General features: G+C 46.0%; 1 protein-coding gene across 10 annotated transcripts in view; it reads right to left on the reverse strand.

Moving 5' to 3' along the window:
• Positions 1-399: 399 nt before the first annotated feature.
• The window catches only part of SMOX (spermine oxidase), a 248,957-nt gene continuing 226,872 nt past the window's right edge, over positions 400-22,484 (reverse strand). For all 10 annotated transcript variants that reach the window (XM_090035052.1, XM_090035048.1, XM_090035049.1 and 7 more), the window contains 5 exons: positions 21,838-22,064; positions 16,040-16,213; positions 11,407-12,106; positions 2,591-2,751; positions 400-857 (listed from right to left, as the gene is read on the reverse strand). In XM_090035052.1, the coding sequence (XP_089891178.1) occupies positions 720-857; positions 2,591-2,751; positions 11,407-12,106; positions 16,040-16,213; positions 21,838-22,064 (1,400 nt within the window). In that variant the 3' untranslated portion in view covers positions 400-719. The remainder of the gene's footprint in view (positions 858-2,590; positions 2,752-11,406; positions 12,107-16,039; positions 16,214-21,837; positions 22,065-22,484) is intronic.

The raw sequence follows: 22,484 nt of genomic DNA on the forward strand, positions 1-22,484 counted from the left end.
CTTGTCCAAGCAAAAACGGAGGTACTTGCTCCTAACCTCCGTGTGTTCCTACCTTTTCCTAATCAGATCTCTGACTTTGGCTCTTGGCTCCTGGTTTCAGTCCTGACTCTGGCTTTGATTTCTGGTTCTAGTTCAACTCCTGCCTTATCCTGACTCCAGCCTGGTTCCTGATTCTGGGTTTGACTCCTGGCATATCCTGACTCTGGCTAACACTCCCATCAGACCTCTCTGGGCCCCCTGGAGAACTCAGTCTGGACTTCACCCTTGCTTCAGATGAATAACTAGTAGACCAAACAGCCCGCACCCAGTCCCTAACAAAAATCATCCTATTCCCAATCTCATGGCAAAGGACAGGAATCCTAAAGGCCCCTTGGAAAAAGGAAAATCATGCACTGCTCCCAGAGATGTACCACCACATGGGTACTTGTATGACAACATTTATTTTAGTATAGAAGGCACTTACAATACAGAAAGAAAAAAAAAATAGAGGCACTGAAAGTGCAATTAGAATTCAAATGACAAAAAACAGTTTACCATACAGAAAGAGCACCCTTCCCTGTTAACAATACAGTACACGGAAATAAGCTACAGATACTAACTCTTAAAACAGTTAGGGCTTTTATAAAAAGATAAAAATTGTTCTACCATTACTTAAAAAACCCTACGCACAACTGCAAAAGGAATCACGAGTTAGTGGTTCTTCTCAGAGATTAGGTCGTTCAGTTCCTGCAGGTTAAGAGGTCTTGGTACATTTCAATGAGGTGAGCAGCCTCTCTCTGGCCAGAAAGCAGAGCACCATGGGTAGTGGAATAATACTTCCTGTGAGTGGCCTCCCCCGAAAACATCACCTGCATAGGCTGGGGATGGTGAGAAAAGCAGAAGGTTGGCAAGAGACGACTTCCATTGACTGCAACTGAGCGGACAGCATCTTTAACCCTTCTCATCCTTCAAATGGACGCCCAAAGAAACAGTGCCCAAGGGTAAATTTTCAAAGAGCTGCACCACAGGTCCACAGAAAACATGTGGCGGGGAGTATCAAGCATATCCTAGCTAGTAACCCTCCACTTAGGGCTTGGAGGTACTGCTCTAGTTACATTAGTCATGTTTTTTCATTCTGCTTAGGGGTGTCCCAATAAAGATTTTCTTGGCCAATACCAATGTTCGATTTTTAACCAGCCATATCGGTCAATACCAATCCAATAGCCGATATGCAGCCGATCAGCTTGGACAGCAGCTCCCTGCAGATAAGTCTCTGGGGTGGGGGGAAAGGGATGTGGGGGGGAAGGGAGATCAAGGCCCCCACAGTGTGGGAGGAAGTGGGGCAGGGACAAGGCAGGGAGCTGCCCCCCCTCACTGCCCCCTGTGTCCCCCCAGACAAGCTGCCTACAGCTCCAACCTACCCCAGCTGGGCAGCACCTGTCCCTGCCCCATTCCCTCCCTCACTGTGGGGGCCTCGATGTGTGCCCCCCCCACCCAGGCCCTTTCCCTTCCCCACGCCCCTCCCTTACTTACTGGTCGGAGGCTGCTCTCCACACTGCCCAGCTGCATTCCTGGCCACATGCAATGCTGTGGCTGCACATATTCATACGGGATTTATTGGTGTCATTATCAGGAACCCCAGCCAAAAAAAGTGAATCGCCGATAATGTTAATTTTCCTTTTATCAGTGCCAATCCGAAATGCTACTGATATATCAGTGCGCCTCTAATTCTATCGTAGCCCATCAATGGTCAACACTGAGAACACTGCCACCTCTGCTGCCCCTCTGTCTCCATGGCAAACTTACCATTCGAGGGTGCAGTGCCAAACACCATCTTGTTCTGCACACCTCAAAATCTAAACTATCCCTTTTAACATGCATCTCTCGTACTTGTACTTAAGGAAGACTGTACTTACAGCCAAGAGAAAAGACAGGCTCTCAGGAGTTAGATAAGTCCTCTCTTTAGAAAGGGGCCCCAATTCCTGAGATGGGGGAATGTGCCTTGTTTATGCATTACACACTTTGAGCTACATTCCCAGAGCTGGAACTGGCCTAGAGGAGCTAATGCATTTTACAATATACTCTTGAGCTCCCAAAGTGCTTGAACTCAACAGGGAGGGACAAGATCTCTTTAACTGTTTGGACACCAATGCTGAAGTGTTTCCCAATCCATTGCTTTACACATTCTGATTTATCCCTTGGTATGGCCTTCAATCTAATCCCTATTCCATGCTACGAAAATAGACGGTATTTTAAACAGCTATTGCTGATGCACTTTAAAACCCAATTTTGAACAGGGTCAATGTGTGACCCTTTGCATGCAGCAAATCATATTTAAAACATATTTCCCGGTCATTCCCCTCACTAGTCTCTCATCCACCAAGGCTTGGTTCTGGATGGCAGGAAGTCAGTGATCTAGGAGGCAGAAGTCTGTGTGCCATTCCCCTTAGCCACTCAAAAGGCTGAGTGCATTATGGTAAGCTGTACACCACGGAAGAGCTGACTAAAGTCATGACCAACCCACGTTTCTCCCAGTCTTAGCCCCAGAAGCCAACCCCCCAGTGTCACATGTACACCCCAGAAGCAGGGACAGTTTTCCAGCCATACTTACAGTAGTCTTGGAGCTTTCAGTATAAGGCAGTGGCTTGGCAAGTTTCTCCACATCAACCCCGCTAGACCCAACTTGGGTATATGAATAGGATCCGCGGAAGCGGGGATTGCTGCCCCATGAGGACCGCAGGATCCGGCGAGGTTTCGGAATGTTTGGATTCCCTGGGTCAAAACCAAGAGAAGAAAGAAAGAAACTGCACGGTCAAAGCAAAGGAGAAGCAACATCGAGGCAAAGCTGCAAGGCACTCACACACACTGACCCACGTTGCCTGACTGACTTATTTCCATTTCTTAAGCTACTACTTTGATACTTCTCATTGAGCCAGAGGACTCTATCCCCAAGGCCTAAAATGGATCAGATGTAGGATGACCATAAGGAAAGCCAGGACATCGGGGACACTGCTCCTTCCCCCCCTACTCCCCCAAGTCAGTGGCAGAGGCCAGCGGGCAGGGACACAGGCACAGTCCAGAGAGGAGGCAGAGCTGCCAGGTACACCAGGCCACTCCATCTCACCACCAGACTGGGCCTGCACCACTGCAATTCTGGGATAATCATTCGATTTTCACCAGCCGGCAGGACCGGCCTTCAAAATCCAGGACTGTCCCGGTAAAACTGGGATGTATGGTCACCCTTATCAGATGGGACTGCTGTTTATTTCATTTGGGAGGCGTGAACACAAAAAGGTCGCTTCTATGTATAGCTCAATCCCTCTTCAACCCTCTTCACCATCAACCCTCTTCACCACTCCCCAAACAGAAACGTGCTAAAGTGGGTAACAACTGCAAAATTACTGACATGGAGAGATAGCCCATATAGATATAGATATAGATATAAGGGTTACCTCTTAATAACAATAATTTTGCCAGTTTTTACCCCCTGGGGAGGGTGTGTCGGGGGGTTGTAGACTGAGGTAACATAACTCTGCCTGATAACACCAGGCTTATTTTGCTTTGGAATACTGAACGTGTGCCTCCGTGGCTGATGACAGCTTCTAGGTCAGCAGCAGAGATCAAGTGTCCAGGCAGTTTTTTGCATGGATGCATCTCCTGTCCAAGACTGTTCACAGCAGCTGCATTTCCTGGGAGGGGTAAGGCAGGGTTCATGTTTGAATGGCTCAGTCCAGAAGTCAGTGCTCATTAAAAGGCAGATGAAGTTTTGGGAATAAGGTGAAGCATAACAAAAGAAATAAAAATATATTCTTCCAGGAATATTAACAGTAATTATGGCCACAATTACAGGCACTGACTTGCCACAAGTGTCTGAGCTGTGCAGAAACAGAAAACCGCATTTTGAGATAACAGTTTCCTTGACACATCTGATATCACATTTTATTTATGAAAGACTGAGCTCAAGCCCAGAGAGAACATATGGCAAGGGCTGTTACATTGCACAAATACTAGTGTGTCTGAAGTCGCCTTACAGCATGCATTCCTAACCACTGACACCCAACAGTCCCACAATGTAATGCAAAACACCAATCCAAACAGGAGAAGGTGGTTAGGAGCGAGGCTTTTTGTTGCCTGACTCTTGTAATTGGAGTTATGTTCCTGTTTTACATTGTCAAGGAGGGCAGAGGCCTTCAGGCTTCAGGGGCAGGGGCTGATAAGATGATAATAATAAGATGAGAACAGTGAGAATGCAATGTTTTCTTTACCAAGAAGGAATGTTAAATTGAGAATAGTATAAAGACTAATTGACTAATTAACTCTGCGGTTAAGCATCACAGTCTACACGTGCACCTGTATTAAGAAACAGTAAATTAATGAACTCTGCCTTAGATAGTACTGTTGAGAACGGTACTATCCTATTGTGGATTAATTTACTCTGCCAAAATTCATGTGTACACGGTGCCAGGGGCTGTCTGGGGCATGATGGTGCTAAAGTGCAGGGGGCTGCCTGCCACCTAGCCCCACATTTTAGCATCCTTGTGCCCCAACCAGCTCCCCTGTCACCCAAAGCCACCACACAGCCTGGCGCTGATCCCCCACATCCCCTGCCAACCTGGGGCTGCTCTGCCTCCACTCAAAGTGCTGTGGTCCCAGGCACACATGCAGATGCTGTACCTGGGAGCAGCAAACGGCACCGGACTTTATCATGTCACCTTAAATGGTAAATGTAGATGCACCCAGTTTAGAGTTTTTTGAGAGGGTATAAACATGTGACGGACACCGTGGAGATGCTGAATCTGTGGAAAGGAAGAGAGTTTGGACTACCCCAAGCCTGAACAGCAAGTGTATGCATAGATGTGCTAAGTAAAGCCAGCGCTTGGCTCCTGATAAGAACAGCCCTGTCATTTTTTGATGATCCTAGCAAGCGTCTGCATGCTGAGTTAAGCAGCAGTGCTCCTGCAAGAAAATGACTGTTCCCATTTCACCAAGAGGGAAAACGATGCACAGCAAAACAAAGTGACCTCTCCATGGCCAGAAACCCTATCAGATCTCCTGACTCTCAGTCCTGGGCTCTCCCCACAAGGCTGTGATTGTGCAAAAGAACAATAGCAACTACTATGCGCTTGACTAGACCCTTCTTCCACCCTGGCCAAGTATGAAGCCAGAGAAATGCAGGCCAAGAAACACATCATCTCCTGACTCCTTGCTAGAGCAGGACTTATCATGTACCTGGCTAGCTGCTGCAAGTAAAGAGAGAAGGGTGCTCCTTGGAGAGACAACTAGGAATGGGTAAGATGAGCTCTGCAGGCTAGGATCTTGAAGTGCTTTCTGTGAGATGAAAAGCTATTAGGAACACTAACTCTCCCAGGCAAATCCACAGAGAACATGTCAAGATATTTTCCTAGTGGGACTCTCAATATTTTGGTTTAGCTGCATGCGTATTCTGGTTGCTTCTGTTTGTGCACAGATAAAAGTAAATGCACAGACCTGGATATGGGAACCTGTTAAAAGCAGTCCAAATGCAATGTCCAAGCAGAGATGCAACGGTCGAGCAAAGGTATTAAAATAAGGGCATACCCATTATTATCATGCCTGCAGGAGTCTCACTTCTCAACCCATGGGATCCGAACCCACCTCTCTTTGTTCTGTTCTGGGAGAAAGGGCACATGGATTTTTTACTACATTTTACTAGCACATCATAAGTTAGGGCCTGATTAAGTAGAGTGAGTGTTTCTCTTAAAAATCAGTGGGTTTTGCCTGTATAATGCCAGCTTTGCAACTAGCAAAAAAGACGAATGAAACTCAGCTAACTGACTCCCTCTGGATCAGTTCCCCATAGACAAGACTCAGCTGACTGACTTCCTCCGGATCATTTTCCCATAGACAATGCCTTTGAGCTGAACTTCTTCAAAACCTTGAATGGCATCCCCATACAGAGACTTACAGACCACAGCAGCCAACAGAAAGATTTGTTCACCTCTACAACCTTTGGATCGAGTCCTTAATTTATTCAGAGCCAGCCCTGAAGTTCAGATCAGGATCTCACTCTCCCAGAAGTTACAAGAGCTGAGATCTAGCTGTAGATGTCTTTGAAACAACACCCATCCTACACACTATTGCAGGCAATGGAGAGGTTTTTTTGGAATGGCAAAACCCCAGCCCAAGGCCAAACTGAGAAGCTTACGCACCACTATTTTATATTCTGCACTAAATATTGCAAAATGTTAAATGTCTCAGAGCTGATGCCTGCTCTGTGATGTGGGAAGTGTGTGCAGTGTAGACGGGACACAACACGCTTCCCAGGGAGGGGCCAGACTAAATAGGGCCAACACCTGCACAATAAACCCACCTGCTTCAGTGAGTACCCTACCCGTTAGACAGGGTTCACACTTCACATTGTGCTGGACGCTCTCATGTCTCCTGGCTCTCAGACATCCAGCCTCAAAGCACTAACAGCTCGGCCAACAAAGGATCAGGTACATGGTATCATACAATCATTGAATCATAGAAAAGTAGGGTTGGAAGGGAGCTCAGGTCACATCTAGTCCAAAGCAGGACCAACCCCAACTACATCATCCCAGCCAGGGCTTTGTCGAGCTGGGTCTTAAACACCTCCAAGGATGGAGATGCCACCACTGTTCTGGGTAACTTGTTCCAGTGCTTCACCATTGTATCGGACTGGTTAACAGCACAGTACTTTAATCAGATTTGGGGGATGCTACATTTTGCAGCCACTCAGTTGTGAGCTATTGTGTGATTGTGAAGGGTTTGTAGGCTAGGACAATCCTGCTAGCAATCAGAGCAAATCCAGATCATCCACCATGTTACCTTGCAAAGTTAGAGAGGCAGATAAGCTTCCTTCAGAGAGGCATCACCAAAATGAAGCCATGCTGAGCCTAAAATAATAGAACGTGGGCCAAATGCAACTCTCAGCTTCTACTCGCTTCCCTGGGCCTGTGCCTTGAAAGTATAGCTGCAGGTAGACAAGGTTCTTTGGGTAGATGTGATATCTTTTATTAGACCAACTAAATAGCTGGAAAAATTGTTCTTTGCAAGCTCTGGAGCACAAAGATCTGTTCTGTTGTTTTGTGTTTTCCTGGATAACCCCAAGTAACCTCTCTACATTTTACCAGCTACACTCTAACACCAGGTCAACTCTCTCCCACCACCACCTGCCTCACACCTATTGTTTCCCATGGCCTCCGATCCTCACTGCCACATATTTGCATTTCCACAGACCTGCCTTTTGCATATTGGCTTCTCTTTCATCCAGGAGAGTGCAAAACAACAGCAGACTCTCCCTAAGCCTGAAGAAGGGCGTTTGTGCCCGAAAGCTTGCACAGAACAATGTTTCCAACTCCGTAGTTGATTTCTTTTCAGTAGAGAGCACTGCCATTCGCACGCCATGCACAGATTTTAAAAAATGCATCATAATTTCTCTAAACCTCCCTGGAATCTCTCTGGGTTTTGAGGGGGGAAATCCATAAATGGGTGTTTCTGCCCAAAAGCTTGCAAAGATGATTTTTCTCCAACTATCTGAGTTGGTCTAATAAAAGATAAACAGATTTACCCAAAGAACCTTGTCTGCCTAAGATTTTGTTGGGGAGCTGAACCACGCCATCAACATTTAGCAACTGGACCTGGCTGTGGGATACAATGGAAGAGTTCCAGGGGCAGCTGCATCCCTGCAGTGATGAGGGACTGAAAGGGAAGAGATCAGTCAGGCTAGGCAGATTTTTTTTTTCTTTTTTAAGTTATAGCCCTGGTAAATAAAGCAGAGATTCTGAGCCACAATGAACACTGTGCAGAGTTAGATGGCAGCTCAGACTTCAGAAGAGCCTGAAGACAGATAGGAAGCAGGTGCTCCGTCAACTGAAACAGAAATGGGCAAAGAAGATCAAGTTTCAGCAATACTTCCCCAAAAAGGAGACACAAATGCCAAGCGGGTGTGTGTACACTCACACTACGCATATGCACATGCACACATGTGGAAGAGGAAGGAGTAGGAGTTACGTGGGTTTGGAGCGGGGTGGGAGGAAAGAAGAGCTAAAGCTTTTAAGTCTCCAGAGATTAATTAGGACAATTCAGAAAGAGAAGCACTACCTTTTTTAATAGGAAGTTCAATGGCAATCTGCCTTGTGTGTAACTTTCAGGAAATGTCATTGTAGCGCGGTACTACAAGAACATGACCTTAAATGAAAGTGGAGGCTTTTAATACCTTTACAGGGGGTAGGAGCCAATCTGTGGAATTTATCAGGGAGATGGACTCAGATTCAGTTTATAGGGATATTTTAAAAGTACTAGTGGCCTCCAGTTTATAATCCCAGTGGAGGCTGGGACGAGGATGAGAGTGCTGGCTGGGTTAATTTTACAACTTGGAGATCCAAAGCAGATGTAAAGGCTTGGAAAAATGAACCTTATAATCTTTTCCACCTCCCACTCCAAACAGATGAGACAGAAGATAAATAATGACCTTCTGAGAGTACAACAGGCCCCCAGCAATTCTTTGTCAGGCTTGCGCTTAATGTTGGCTCTAGCTGCAGATGGATGCATGATGTGGACACTGGCATCAGAAAAAGACTGGCCAAGTTTGCCGATGACACCAAACTTTGGGGCAAAGCATCCACAGCAGAAGATAGGCAGGTTATCCAGGCTGACCTGGACAAGGCTCAGCAAATGGGCGGATGAGAACCTGATGGTGTTCAACACCAAAAAATGCAAGGTTCTCCACCTTGGGAGGAAAAAGCTGCAGCATCCTTATAGGCTCAGCAGTGCTACACTGGCTAGCACTACAGACAAAAGGGACTGATTGACCACACGATGAATGCTGCAGCTAGTAATGTGATGTTGCGGCCAGTAAAGTGAGCTTGCATCCATAGATGCTTCTCAAGCAAATCCCAGGACATCATTCGCCCATTGTACTCGGGCCTGGTGAGGCCGCAGCTGGAGCACTGCATCCAGTTTGGGGCTCCACAATTCAAAAAGGATGTGGAGAAGCTTGAGAGAGTCCAGAGAAGAGCCACATGCATAATCAGAGGTCAGCAAAACAGACCTTATGACGACAGGCTGAGAGCCATGGGGCTCTTTAGCCTGGAAAAGCACAGGCTCAGGGGTGAACTGGTGGCTGCCTATAAGTTTATCACGGGTGTTTCACCAGGATCTGGGGGAACATTTGTTCATCAGATCACCCCAAGGAAGGACAAAATCGAACAGTCACAAACTCCTGCAAGACTGTTTCAGGCAGCACATAAGGAAGAATGTCTTTACTGTCTAAGCCCCAAGGTCTGGAATAGTCTGCCACCAGAGGTGGTTCAAGCACCTACTTTGAATGCCTTCGAGACACTTTTGGAAGTTTATCTTGCTGGGATCCTATGACCCCAGTGACTTCCTGCCCCGGAGCAGGGGGCTGGACTCGAAGATCTTCCGAGGCCCCTTCCAGCCCCAACATCTATGAACCTATGTCAATGGGCACTGTATCTGGGACAGGATGACTGGACAGCATTGACGGATAAAATTTTGGTCAGTTCTAGTTTTAAGGAACCCTGAATTCTGACTTCGGCCAGAATCAGAAGCAGAAAATCTACACTGTTAAACACATTCTCAGCACCTTCACGATACACATCAGAGAATATGTAGCACTATCACGCACTTGAAACATCTAAATTTGCTTTTCTGTTAGTCATCCATTATGTGAATGGTGGCCTAGAGGGAAATCAGGATACACTATGAAATCAGAGCTCCACTGAAGTAAGTGGCAGTTGTCCCAGTGACTTCAACTGGATCAGGATTTCAGCCCCACTCTCTACCATGTGTGTTTAGCATGTAACTTCTCTATTTTGTATCTAAGAAGACAGATGAGGAGACACCCACACGAAGCAGCCAGTCAACCAGTACTCAACACCATGAGTGGCCTCAACGAACCCTGCTTCATACCTCAGCATGGTTCAAAGCCAAGATATAGGAAAGTTAGCAAATTTACTATCTTGCCTTCAGTTGGATCAGTTCTGGCTCACAAAGCCACTCCATCTAGCCTGCAGCCAGTGGTGGGCAGTCTCGCCATAGCATCTGGGGCCCCAGTAGACATGGTCCTTGTCAGTAAGGGCCCATCACTGCTTGTGTGCCTCCAATGTGACAAGCAGCTTTTCCCAGTGTCACTGTGTTGGACACCACTGCCACTGCAGTAGTTACCGCTGCCAAGGTAGCTGCCCCTGCCACAGCTGTGATGGTGGCAGCCACCTCTGCAGCTGCCACCGCCACTGCCCCCTGCCCTGTGCCAATTCCAGCCTGAGAAAAACCCCTACAGTCTGGATCTGGCCAGTGTGATTTTGACAGCCTTGAGATAAACCATAAATCTTAGACCTTGTATGAAAAGGAGAAACCTGGCTATTCGTATCACTTGGCAACATGAAATATTGAGATAACAGAGTCCCCTGAGACATGGAGACATTGTGGGAAACCCATCTGAAATTTGGAAAGCACGGCGAAATTTGCTGATATTAATACGTCAGGCCTGGGACAGACACCTTGAAGGCACAGACACATTTCTAACCTTTGATGAGACATTGGTTTTTTATTATTATTAAAGTTTTGGCGCAGATCAGACCCCAGAACTGAAACTGAACAATTGTTTGGCCATCATTGCTATTCATACAAATGCTCTGTATTTTTACATAGACTTTCATCTGAAGGTCTCAAAGACCTTAGCAGATTTAAATGAAATTATCCTCAATAAACACAGCTCTTTCCCTGTGGGAAGGGCAGGAAGTCACTCGCAACAGACCTACAGGTGGTTATGGCAGGAATCACTGAAGTTTGGTGCCTCCCATGTTGGCTGTATGATACACAGTGTGGTCCTACCGGATTAGCTATAACTGCCACTGAACCACGGTGTGTGGAGTGCCTCTGAAATCAAAATGAATCTCTGAGCATCTCACTCTGGGTACCTGAGAACTGAGGCTTCTACATGAATGGACACCTAAAAAAGTAGGATGATGTCACTTCCCATGAACGGGTATCAAAGATAGGACCCCACATGCCAGATCCTCAGCTGGTCTAAACTGGCACAGCTCCATGGAGTGAATGGAACGACAGTCATGGATGCCAGGATCTGGGCACAAGAATCCCGTCATTGTGTTGCTGTTGCTGTTACAGCTGGCACAGTGCTACTGGGGCTAAAAAAGCAAAGTGCTTGCAATCCGGTGGCACCAAAACGTGCCAGCCACCATCATCTTTCTATGATCTCAGAAAGACACCGGCTTTTAAAGGAGCTGCTCTGGGAGATGGAAGAGAAAATGCATCTCTGCAGCAGGTGCTTCGGAAGCCCTTGCGCAGCCACAGAGCTGCTAACGACTGTACTGCATTTCCCTCCTTCCACCCCTCCTCCCCAGCTCCGTATCTACCCGCCAAAGGAACAAGCCAATTGCTGACCTGTAAATTTACGCAGCATCTCAGTGCAGGTTTCCGCTACAGTTTCATCATCATACTTCTCCATGATCAGAGCCTCCTCTCCACAGATCCAGCCGCTCAGCACATGGCCGTACCGCTCCGGTGGGTACAGGACATCAAAGCTGCAGATCTTTTTATACCACAGCTCTTCTGGGTAGGTCAAGCTCTCGCTCTCTGCCTCGTCCTCCCAGACAAACTGGATGCTGTTGCACTCAGGACTCCAGAAGGGCTCTTCGAACTCTAAGAAGATCTTGTCAGTGGTGCTGATGCCCAGTTTCTCAATGGCCATCACTTTCTCCTCAGGCAGACGGGGGTGAAACATGCTCTTGTGGTGCTTCTTGAGGACCCCCAGAGATACTGTCACAATGACGTGGTCGGCTGGGATGAACTCACAGTCCTCGCACTCCACAAAGACGTTGCAGCCCCTGTCTTCCTCGGTGCTGTCGCTGTTGTGGTCGGCCACGCGTTCGATCTCCTTGCTGACAGACTGGTTCCAGTGGATGCACTTGACTGGCTTGCGGAGCTGGGTAACAGATTCCGGGATGGACCGGGCCAGGATCTCCACAATCTTAATAAAGCCACAAGGAATGATGTGATGGGCACCAGGGATTTCGGTCCATTCTCCGAATTCACTGAGCGAGACCTCATCCATGCTATGGGAACTGCTCTCGCAGCTCTCCACCTAGTGGAAGGTAACACAAAACAATGTTTCCACAGAGCTACCCATGCCATCGGGGTACAGATCCAACACGGTGAGTTAATGGGTGAGTTGGGAAGGGAACTCAGAGATTTTACTTTCAAATCCCTTGCACTAGACCCACGCCATATTTACTAATACAGCACCTTCTCGCCAGAGTGCTGGAAAAAATTGGTCCCTAGTTCTACTTCGAATCAACTCTGAAAACCAATCAGATGCTTTCTTACTGCAATACTCTGATATCTCAGCATAGCTGTACAAGTTCAAGCACAGGAATTTCTATCATCTCCAAGATTTTAAACCAACTTCCTGATATCCTACTGCATTTTTCCAGCCAGGGAAGAGACAGAGCTCAGAATATAGATCAACTAATAATTGTTGCTCAAACCAAAGATGAACCTATGCTGTGCTATCAGCCTAATTTAATTTTTCCCTGACTGATGGTGGCAATTCTTACTCAATGATTTGACTTCAGTTGAACAAAGTTTTCAAAGCTATGTCTACAACATGGATCTTAGCATGCCATGAAACAGTTAGCATTCAACGAGCTATGAATCTGTGGCTGCGGTGACGCTGTCTGATGTAAAGGGAACTAAATAAGAAGAGAGGGGGAAGGCGAGGCCTTGGATTCGTTTGGTCTGACTAGCAATGCTCAAGAAGCACCTCGTTAATGCAAGCAAAAACATCAGGCTTCAATCCGACGGCAACGGTAGGCCTGTCTCGTGATCAGTCTCCAGTGCGAACAACAGGAGGAGGTGGCCCTCCACTCTTCCCACTTTCTCTTTCTAGGTTTTTAACTACTGGACTCATGATCATTACACAGCGTGACTGCTTTTGTCTAATGTTTAATGTAGAAGCACTGTTACAATCATCTGTCTTGCCTCTTTGCCAATTACCGAGGTTCTTCCAAACTGTAATTTCCTTGTTTATAAGTCTGGCAGACTCAGCATCCTCTCACCATGGGGCATGCAAACACTTGGCTTGGCATACCTAGTTACTGCATGACAGGCAGACTCTGTTCTCCTAAACTGGGATGACCAATACGCACAGACAAGTTATTATTTAGGAAAGTTAAAAAAGATATGCTAAGCTTTTCACAGCAAGAGAACAACAGACTTCTGCCTTGAAGCATACATATGACTCCATTTCCATGATCAGATCCGTTCAGGTATATTCCTCTACCCATTCAGAACTGTCTTCAGTGAGGTACTGTAAAGGCACACAGGTCTACTTGCCTGGATCTTGTTGCAGGAGATAGGCCTAACTAATTAAACATACTTTTTTCCCTGAAAAACTGTGCCCACCACAGAAAGTATCGCTTCCTCCCCAGTCAGAATGTGCACTAGGTCTGGAATCCATCCTGTATGATCCCAAGTTAAGAAACTGCTTTAAACTTTAACAATACAGTTAAAAGAAGATTTAGATAAGTGTAATTTTTTAGGTTTTGTCCTTTTCTAAATTTAATGTATTGTACATCCTGCAAAAAATAGGGGCTTTATCTAAAGGTCTTCTGCTGCTACTGGCCCATTTGAATACCCACCAGTGGACTCCAGGAGAAACTGTGGAGTTCCCTGGTCCTGTTTATAGGAAGCTCTCCCATTCTGAGGATGAACAATGGCATCATTGTTGCATCATCCTGACTACAGCAAAAATGCACAGAAGGACATCCTAGGAAGGCAAAGACACAACTATCCAGGGTGGAAGTGGCCCAAGATCCCAGAGTTAACACCCATCCTCTCATCCAAAAGACCACGAAATCTTTAATGACCACAAGTGGTCTTAGTCCCATGCCATCTCCCAAAGACCGCACCTCCCCCTGCAGGTGTGGCCAGGTTGCACCATTGACTGAAAGATAAATCAGAGGAAAATGCCATGCAAAGGATTCCCAATACACAAAAGGATATTTGTTTGCTCCAAGTAGAGGGTCTTCTCTATAATCTTTCCTGCTGCTGTTCTGCCATTTACATGGTAAGAGGCATTCACACGGATTAGAAAAAATCTCCAAAGTAATGTGGCAGTCACATACAATAATAGTAACTATTAATACCAGGCACCCCTCAAATTATAAACTGTTTTGCACTGATATTTTTCTGTGCATAATATAGTAAATAACTAGCGTTTATTGGACAATCTTTGTGTCATGCTCTTATTTTGTTAGGCCACAAAAATAGTCCCATAATTGTCCTATACCCACTAGTTATAAACACTGATTTAAAGGCCAAAACATTATTCTTAATTTGGTGGGAAGCGTATTGGTAATAAGGTGGACACATGGGAATGGCAAGCAAGATACTGAGGATTAAACATACTCACCTACTTCACAGGACTGCTGTGTGCCTCCCCTTCCTTATTACATAACCTTTTAATTCATATGACAAGTTAAAACACAAAAGGCCAGATCTTATTCACTCTGTGAAGTATATAAACTTTTAAGGTCTGGATCCTACTCTACCTCTTAAGCACCTAATTAGACTTAGATGCCCAAGTATGATCCTATTCCATTCTGCTAACACCCCCGAAAAATGGATAATGTAAAAGGTGAGGGTCCTTCTCCTTGCTGCTGTCTCTGATTTAATCTTAAAACTAGAACAGTCTATTAGAAAAGCAGATATGCTAGTGCTTTTTCAGGGACTCTGACAGGATGGAATAGGATTGCATTTATATGCCTAAAAAAGTAGGATCTGGCCCCATGTGTCAAACTACTACCATTTATTGTCACGTGCTGAGTGCTGTACAAGTCCTAGTCCCAAAGAGCTTTCAATTGAAGCCATAAGGGCACAAAGTAGACAAGATCCACTTGCAAAGCATAGAGGAGGAAATTAGGATGTGGGTTTCTACCCTTTACCTTTGGCTTTACTTTCTCTTGGCTTTCTAATGAACACTGCTTCCTTTAAGTTGCTCTGCGACTTAGTTTGCAGGGACTGCTCCAATAGCATTTTATTTTTAGAGTTAGTGTCCTGGTTTCCAAGCTCTGGAGAGAGACAGAAGGGAAATAAAGACACTGTATTTTCTCATATACAACACACACCAAAAACCAGCTGCTGGAAATGAGTGTGCATTATGTGCGAGGAAATACAGTAACAGCAGTTTCTGCCACTTAAGCTTCAGCCAGGTAAAAGCAAAAGTAAAGTCTGTACACAATCTACACAGAGCAGAACAAGAAGCAGGCCTGGCTCCCTAGCTGCTGCTACTCAAGGAAAGCTTTCCTTCTTCATTCAAAAACAAGGTACATATCTTATTCCAGGTTATACTTTATGTGAGAAAATACAGTACCGTGCCTGGATCATGTAGACCCCGGGGAAACCTATACACGAGGCGGAGGCTGCTCCAACACACTGTAATTACTCGATTAATTGAGCCTGCTGGAATTTCCACGCTGCAGCCAGCCTCTGCGTCTCATGTATCAGTGTCCCCACACTTCAAAATGGTAGCAGGGGTGCTTGAACCAAAGTTCATTTGATGAGCTTTAGATAAAGCACCCCCACCACCATTTTGAAGTGAGGGGACGCTGATACATGAGATACTCCGAGTGCTTTAATTACAGTGGCTCTCAGAGCTGCTCTAATTAAAGCATCGTCCCTCCCCCCATGCCTGGAGCATGTATATAGATGCCCAGGGTGCTGCCATTAGGCTGATTACTGTTAGTAAGTGACAGGGAGAAAGCCTCGTTAGGAGCGACAAGACAGGACTATGGGTTATAACCTCTCACCAGAGAATTCAATCTAACTGATGAGACGTTACTTTTTGCCAGCCTGTTATAGAGGCTTTCAGCTTCTCAGTAAAGTTTAATATACAACCTTGAACAAAAGAACATGCCAACGGCAAAAAGGACACAAAAAGCCAATCCCCAGCAATGGAGAACTCCTAGCTAGGCCTCTGGGGTCCATAACTGTGTTGCTTTTTATTTTAGGCACGTACCTTAAGATATTGCTGAATCATTGCTAGCTTGAGCTTCTTGATGGCCTCCGAGTCATCTGGATCGGCCTTGATGCGCTTGCGCACGACACCCCGTGTGAAGACGCCCACACTGTTCTGGCTCTCAGCATTGACTGGTTTACCACGCTGGAAGAACTCTTGAGTCAGGTTATAGACCTGTCGGAGACAGGACAGAAAGAGAGAGCAACTCACAGCAGGTATCAAACTTCAAATGTACAGAACCCAAGCGCCTGTCCATCCAGAACCTGCATGTGCCGCTCACCTCACCACTTCTAACTGGAGATTCAAATCAGAAGGCTCACCATACACCCTACGACCGCCACTGGGAGTGCCAACAGTTCTACTAGTTGAGAAGAGGATAGGAAACCAGTAGCTCAAGACAAAATGGAAGTACTTTTATGCCAGATCTGTACTGAAATTTTACTGTGCCAAACAGCAGTACCATCTGTATGGGATACTCCAGCATGGATATGCTTATTAGACTTCCTGCATATTAATCAGCTTGATGCTAATAAGGGTGCTGCTGCCTGGCACAGCTTCACTGACATTCAGTATCACCCAGGAGCCATTTAGAAACTCTGGGCGCATCCACACAAGACATTTAGTGCGGAGCTGCCTAAATTAGTTCTGCAGTAAAGTCTTTGTGTCTACACATGTGGCCCTATTAGGCTGCAGTAAACTAATTAACTCCACCGTAGGTTAGTACTATTCTACAGCAGCATTCTTTATTGCGCAGCAACTCATGTGTAGACACTGATGGAACTGGATGGGACACAAGGATGCTTCCACGCGAGGGCTGCCTGCCAGTGAGCTCCACACTGGAGCACCATTGTGCCTCAGCTAGCCCCTCCACAGCACACCGAGCCAGGTCGGAGCACCCTCGTGCCCCAACCAGCCCGTCCACAGCACACCGAGCCAGGCTGGAGCACCCTCATTCCCCAACCAGCCCGTCCACAGCACACCAAGCCAGGTCGAAGCACCCTCGTGGCTCAACCAGCCCATCCACAGCACACCGAGCCAGGTCAGAGCTGCCCCAGGCTGACACACTGATCCCTTGAACCCCTGCCAGCCAAGGATGCTCCAGCCTGGCTCAGTGCACTGCAGTCCCGCGCACACATGTAAATGCAGCACCCGGGAGCAATAAACTCCAGCACAATATGTGCCGGAGTTTATTGTGCTGTATTAACTTCATGTGTAGATGCACACTCTGTGTGTCTAGACGTCCCCCAAAAACATGGGAGCATAACCCATTACCTCCAATACCCCTCACCATGACTGACTGTGCAATCCTGGCAGCTATAACCTGCCACACAAGCTACAAAACAGGAGCCGCCAGTGGGTCTGTGACTCAGCTGCCTTCCGGTGTATGCAGACTACAGAGCAGCTATTCCTGGACTACTGTGCACCAAGGCTTGATGCTTGTAGTTTTAACAGAATGAGAGCAGAGGCAGAGAGGATTCGACGCTGGGGACTGGCTTCTTGTGTACAAAGAGCAGTAAAGGCTGCTATGGTTGATTTAGTCTTAGTGTGTACACTCCAATATGGCTTAACTTAAGTTGACTTAGTTAAGCCAACTTAGTTGAGTCACTAAGCTGACTCAGGATGTATGTACACACCCCCTATGCCTGATGTCTATTGGCCGCTTAGACCTGGATGGATTCAGCGCTTCAGCCCTCCAGATTCTCCAGCTACGTCAGTCTCATTCCCCTCAGAATCCATCTGTCTGTGGTTTCCCAGTTACATCCTGCTGTGACAGCAGGGAAGTAAAGCAGTGAACACAGGCCTAGAGGATTCTCACATGCAAACACATAAAAATTTTACTCAGAAACCACAAGGGAGCTAGAGATCTATGAAAAATAATCCCCTGAGCACAGTCCCTTTATTGTCCTCACTCACCCTACAAGTCCTGGGTTGATCCAAGTCCTTAGGCCAAGGGACCAAGCCTGCAGAATAAACCCCCTTGCTTACCCAAAGTATTCCCCCTTTTGAAAACAGTGCTGGGCCCTTCTCTTGCTCCAGCATTTCTACTGAGGAAGTTAACTTGACCAAAAATACCAAACACACTCCAGCACTGGTGCCCATGGGGTAGAATCACACTGGTTGTGTAAATGATCCCAACAATCCCCTGTGATTCATGGTATTTCATCTCTAAAATTAAAAAAACAAAACAAGACTCAGAGTAATTTCATAACAGCAGACAGAAAAGCTCAGAAAACACTCAGCCCAGACCCAATAACAACTTGTCTGCCTAGGATTAATCACCTGCACTTAGATGTCATGCCTCAGGGGAAATATGATGAATTAGAAGTATACGGGCCAGGCCCTGACTTGGAGATTTTTCCGCCATCAAAGGTGTTTTGATGATGACACATGACCTCTCTGAAAGAGCTGGATATTAATGGTTGTGACATACCAGTGCTGCTGAGTAATTATGGAAAACACTAGTTACCCTCCCAACACTCTTCACACATCTCCTGCCCCCCCTTCTGCTAGGAACTGCATAATACTGGCTTCCCAGAAAAGGCTTCAAGGGACACTTGAAGCTTCAAGACTTCTCCCATTTTCCACTGGCACAGCTGGTCCCCCTGTACCTGGCTCCCGGCCCTTGATGCCCCATGCAGAGCTGGCTTCCTATGACAGCAAGGAGGTGGGCAAGAGAAGACAAGACAAGTCAAGGGTGGTAACAGTGATGGGAAGTGAACTGGGGGAGGAGAGAGGGTTAGAAGGGGGAAAAGAAAAGACAGGAAGAAATAGAAAACAAACTCAAAGGATGGGTCATATAAGGGGCACAAGTCAAAGGTCTGCCCAGGCTGAACTGGCCATCTAGCTCATGGGGCTAAGATATATATAGCCGGTGTGCCATGTGACATGCATCATGCCTAGGCTCTGCCTATATGACTGGGTATCCATTGATAATGATCTATTGGAGGGCAGCCTCTGGAGCCCTGGTGAGATGCTGGAACTGCTCTACCTCGATGCTCCAAAAGGAGGAGGAGACCCAGAAATTAAAAATAAAGAAAAAAAATTGAGAAGTAGGGAGGAAAAACATGTAAGGAGGAGTCATAGCAGAAGACAAAGGATGAGCAGAGGAAAACAGGAAAGAGACAAGGCCCTTGGGCAACAAATCTGGCATCAAGTCAATCCTAGGAATAAGGATTTCCAAGCAAGAGAGGTAAAAGCCACTGCTCTTCACTAAAGTCATGGGGGGGAAAAAAGTCCCTGACCCCTCCCTATTCATGAGAAACGCTACCGAATTTCAACACACACAGTCCAAGCGCTCCCTCAGTGGCCCCGATTTCTGAGGCCCAGACCGCTGCCAGCCAATGCAGCTGTAAGCTGCCACAAACATCACCTCGGCATAAAGCAGCTCAGCTTTTCTAAGCTGATTGGAGGCTGTAAGTAGATAATGCACTCACAAGACAAGCAAAACTGTGTTAAAACCCAGTTACAATTTGGCTGAGAGGAGAAGTTAACCAGATGGGTCTTTGTGTCCATCACACTCTTCGCTGGGCACCGGGTTAAAAAAGACAGAGAGAGAGAGAGAAATGCCTGTGTGGTGCACACCAATCAATGTGTCTTCCAGCTTCTATCTCATCCCCCTCCTCATTTATCATTTGTCCTGTGGTATCATCTATGAGTTACAGTCATGACATCCTCTGTTCTTCCTCTTGAGAGAGAGAGCTAAACAATCCTGCAAATGACAACCCAGGAACCTGATGCATATGAAGAGGAGGTGAGAAGTAACAGCAGAGAATGACAAAGAGGGCTGTCACCATATAAGTACACTGACCAAGTTCAGAACTGACCACACTCCCTAAACTTGCCTGTGGAAAGTTATATTTTTACTTCCAGTGACGGCAAGGAGATGCACACAAAAATCTGAAAGTACAGACGTGTTCCAGAGACCTGCACAAAAAGACGAAGCCTGGCAAGTCACGACACAAAGGTCCAACCTCAAGGAGCACGATGAGGTACTATGAGAGCAGGACTTCATTTGGGATGTTTTGAGATCTTCTAAGAGACTTTGAGCTACTCAGGAAACTATTCCTACCTGCAGAAGGCATCAAAGGGTACATGGGGCCTCATTTATAGGGTCACAGGAACGGAGGGCTGGAAGGGATCTCACAAACTCACCTAGGCAAGCACCCTACTCAAGGCAGGATTCCTCAGGCAGGTTTCTAACTAAATCAGCCAAGTGTCTGTCCAACCTGCAGCTCAGGAGGCTAACTGAAGTTACAAGGGCTAAAAGAGAACCTCAGAGACCTGAAAGGCACCAAGCATGTCGCATGCACCCTGCTTTCAGGATTGCTCTATGTGCCACCACTGACACAGCCACTGTTTGCTCAGAGTGGCCTTATGGGATGCTACAAGACAGCCCAACATAAAATCTCACCAACCAAAACAGAGAGAGAGATCCAAAACTGATGCTGCATCCCCACCTTCCAACCCAGCTGCCCCTTTTAATTATGAAATTAAAACAAGAACATGCAAACCACCCAGCACAAGAAAGCCAACAGGACCAAATATAGCAAAAACACATAAAAGCTGAAAGTCATGTGCCATGCTAAGTCAGTTTGCATGTTAACAAACATACTCTCCTCCGCATATTATGCAAGCGCAAAGAGTCCCAAAGCCACAGGCACAGTGCACGCTATCCTATTTATCCATCACTGAATGTGTGGGGGTTTTGTACATCCACATTTTCTCAGTTTGATTTTTCAACGGTTCACAGTAATTTCATACTTTTCATTCTACCAGATGCACAGAGACAAACCCAGGATTTGCCATTCTGAATCCACACAAAGCCTTCCCTGTTACAATACCACATCTGTAAGAGAGGCCAGCATGCAAAGCTTCAGAGAAAACTGAATTACCCCCATACTGGAACATTAAGCTCTAACATGAGTATGGGACGGTTGCTTCCTATCCTAGTCAATTAAGAGTTGGCTTATGTCCTAAACCACAAGTGCTGATTTCCCAGGAAAGTAGCTGAACATTTTTGCTACGGATAAATGTGAAATCCTTTCATGACTCCTCGCCACTGGGATCATTAATTATGCACTGCATGAGAGATAACAATCTTTACATTTGTTATTCTTTTACTAAGAAGATAAATTTACCCGATTTGGCTTTTCTAGACCCTTCACATTTTTTGCATATCTCTGAAAACCAAGTTGCCCTCTTCTCTTTTCTTCTTTCCAAATACTTCTATACTGCTAATTATTTTTATTTCCCTTTGCTAGACATCTTCTGTTACTTTTATCTTTGAGACAGGCTGAGTATTCAAACTGATAGCATACTGTTTCCATCTCATGTCATTTGTTGCAGTGTTTTCAGTCTTCTATCTTTAATTCCAGACTAATTTTATTTGCTTTTTGACCATTAGTACCTAGCAGGGTTTACATACTATCAGACCTCTGGCTGGACTGAGCACTTATAAGGGTTTAGTGCCTCAACTGCTGGTTGGGCTTTCCCCAGATCATAATGTTATGTCTCAATCTTGCTTTACTGCCAACTAAGCTAAGTAGCAACAGTCTAAAGCAAATGATTGAGACTTGCTAGAAGTTGATCATCATACTGACTATGAAAAAAGGTGGAAAGACTGTTTACTCTTAACAGCCATCTGATCCAGAAGCAGTGAGGCCAGTTAACAGTAATTAGATTAAGTAGATGATATACTGTTTAAAGATATTTCAAGGCACTGGTGTTTTTCTACTGCCTGTCAGGAGGCTAAAGATTTCAGACAAACGTACCATCTGACAAGGCTGCTAAATACCAACCTCGTTGTATAAATCACTGAATTCTTCAACCACATCTTTCGGGATCCTTTGCCCATTGTTGGTAAGATGATAAGCCACCCCATTCTTGGAGTAGAGACTGATGCGGCCAACACTTCTCTCACCATCAGTAGTTTCTTCAAGTAAGCCATTATCTTCTGCTAGATGATAGACTGGGTTTCCATGTGAACCATGGATCCACGTAGCTCCCAGTTCAAAAGTGGCGTGCCCTGAAGCGGAATAAGTCAGTTAGAATGGTAAACTGATCCAGCAAAAAAATGTGTGCACACCCTATATATAAAGGCCAGTAAGCACAGCAAAGAAGCCGCATTTGCCCTGCAATGCCCCCCCGCCAACTATCATAGAAGTAGTGCTTTCATTTAGGACCAGGGTTGTACAACTGCTCTTTCATCCTCAGTCTCCATGAAGGAAGTGTCAAAAATAGGTGACAAATCACAATGGGGGACCTCCCTAAAGAAAATCCAATGTGAACAATATCAATAGCCTAATGCAGTTATTCTCAACCAGTGCTATGGCACCCTGAGGTGCTGTGACATTCTTTTACGGGTGTATTAGCACTGCTGGTGTAAAAACATCTACACACAAGTCACGAGATAAGCCCAAAGATGTCAAATAGGAATCCAGTGCCA

The sequence above is a fragment of the Crocodylus siamensis genome, chromosome 2 (assembly GCF_052110815.1).
Source record: "Crocodylus siamensis isolate JL-2025a chromosome 2, ASM5211081v1, whole genome shotgun sequence".
In the NCBI taxonomy this organism is placed as follows: Eukaryota; Metazoa; Chordata; order Crocodylia; family Crocodylidae; genus Crocodylus; species Crocodylus siamensis.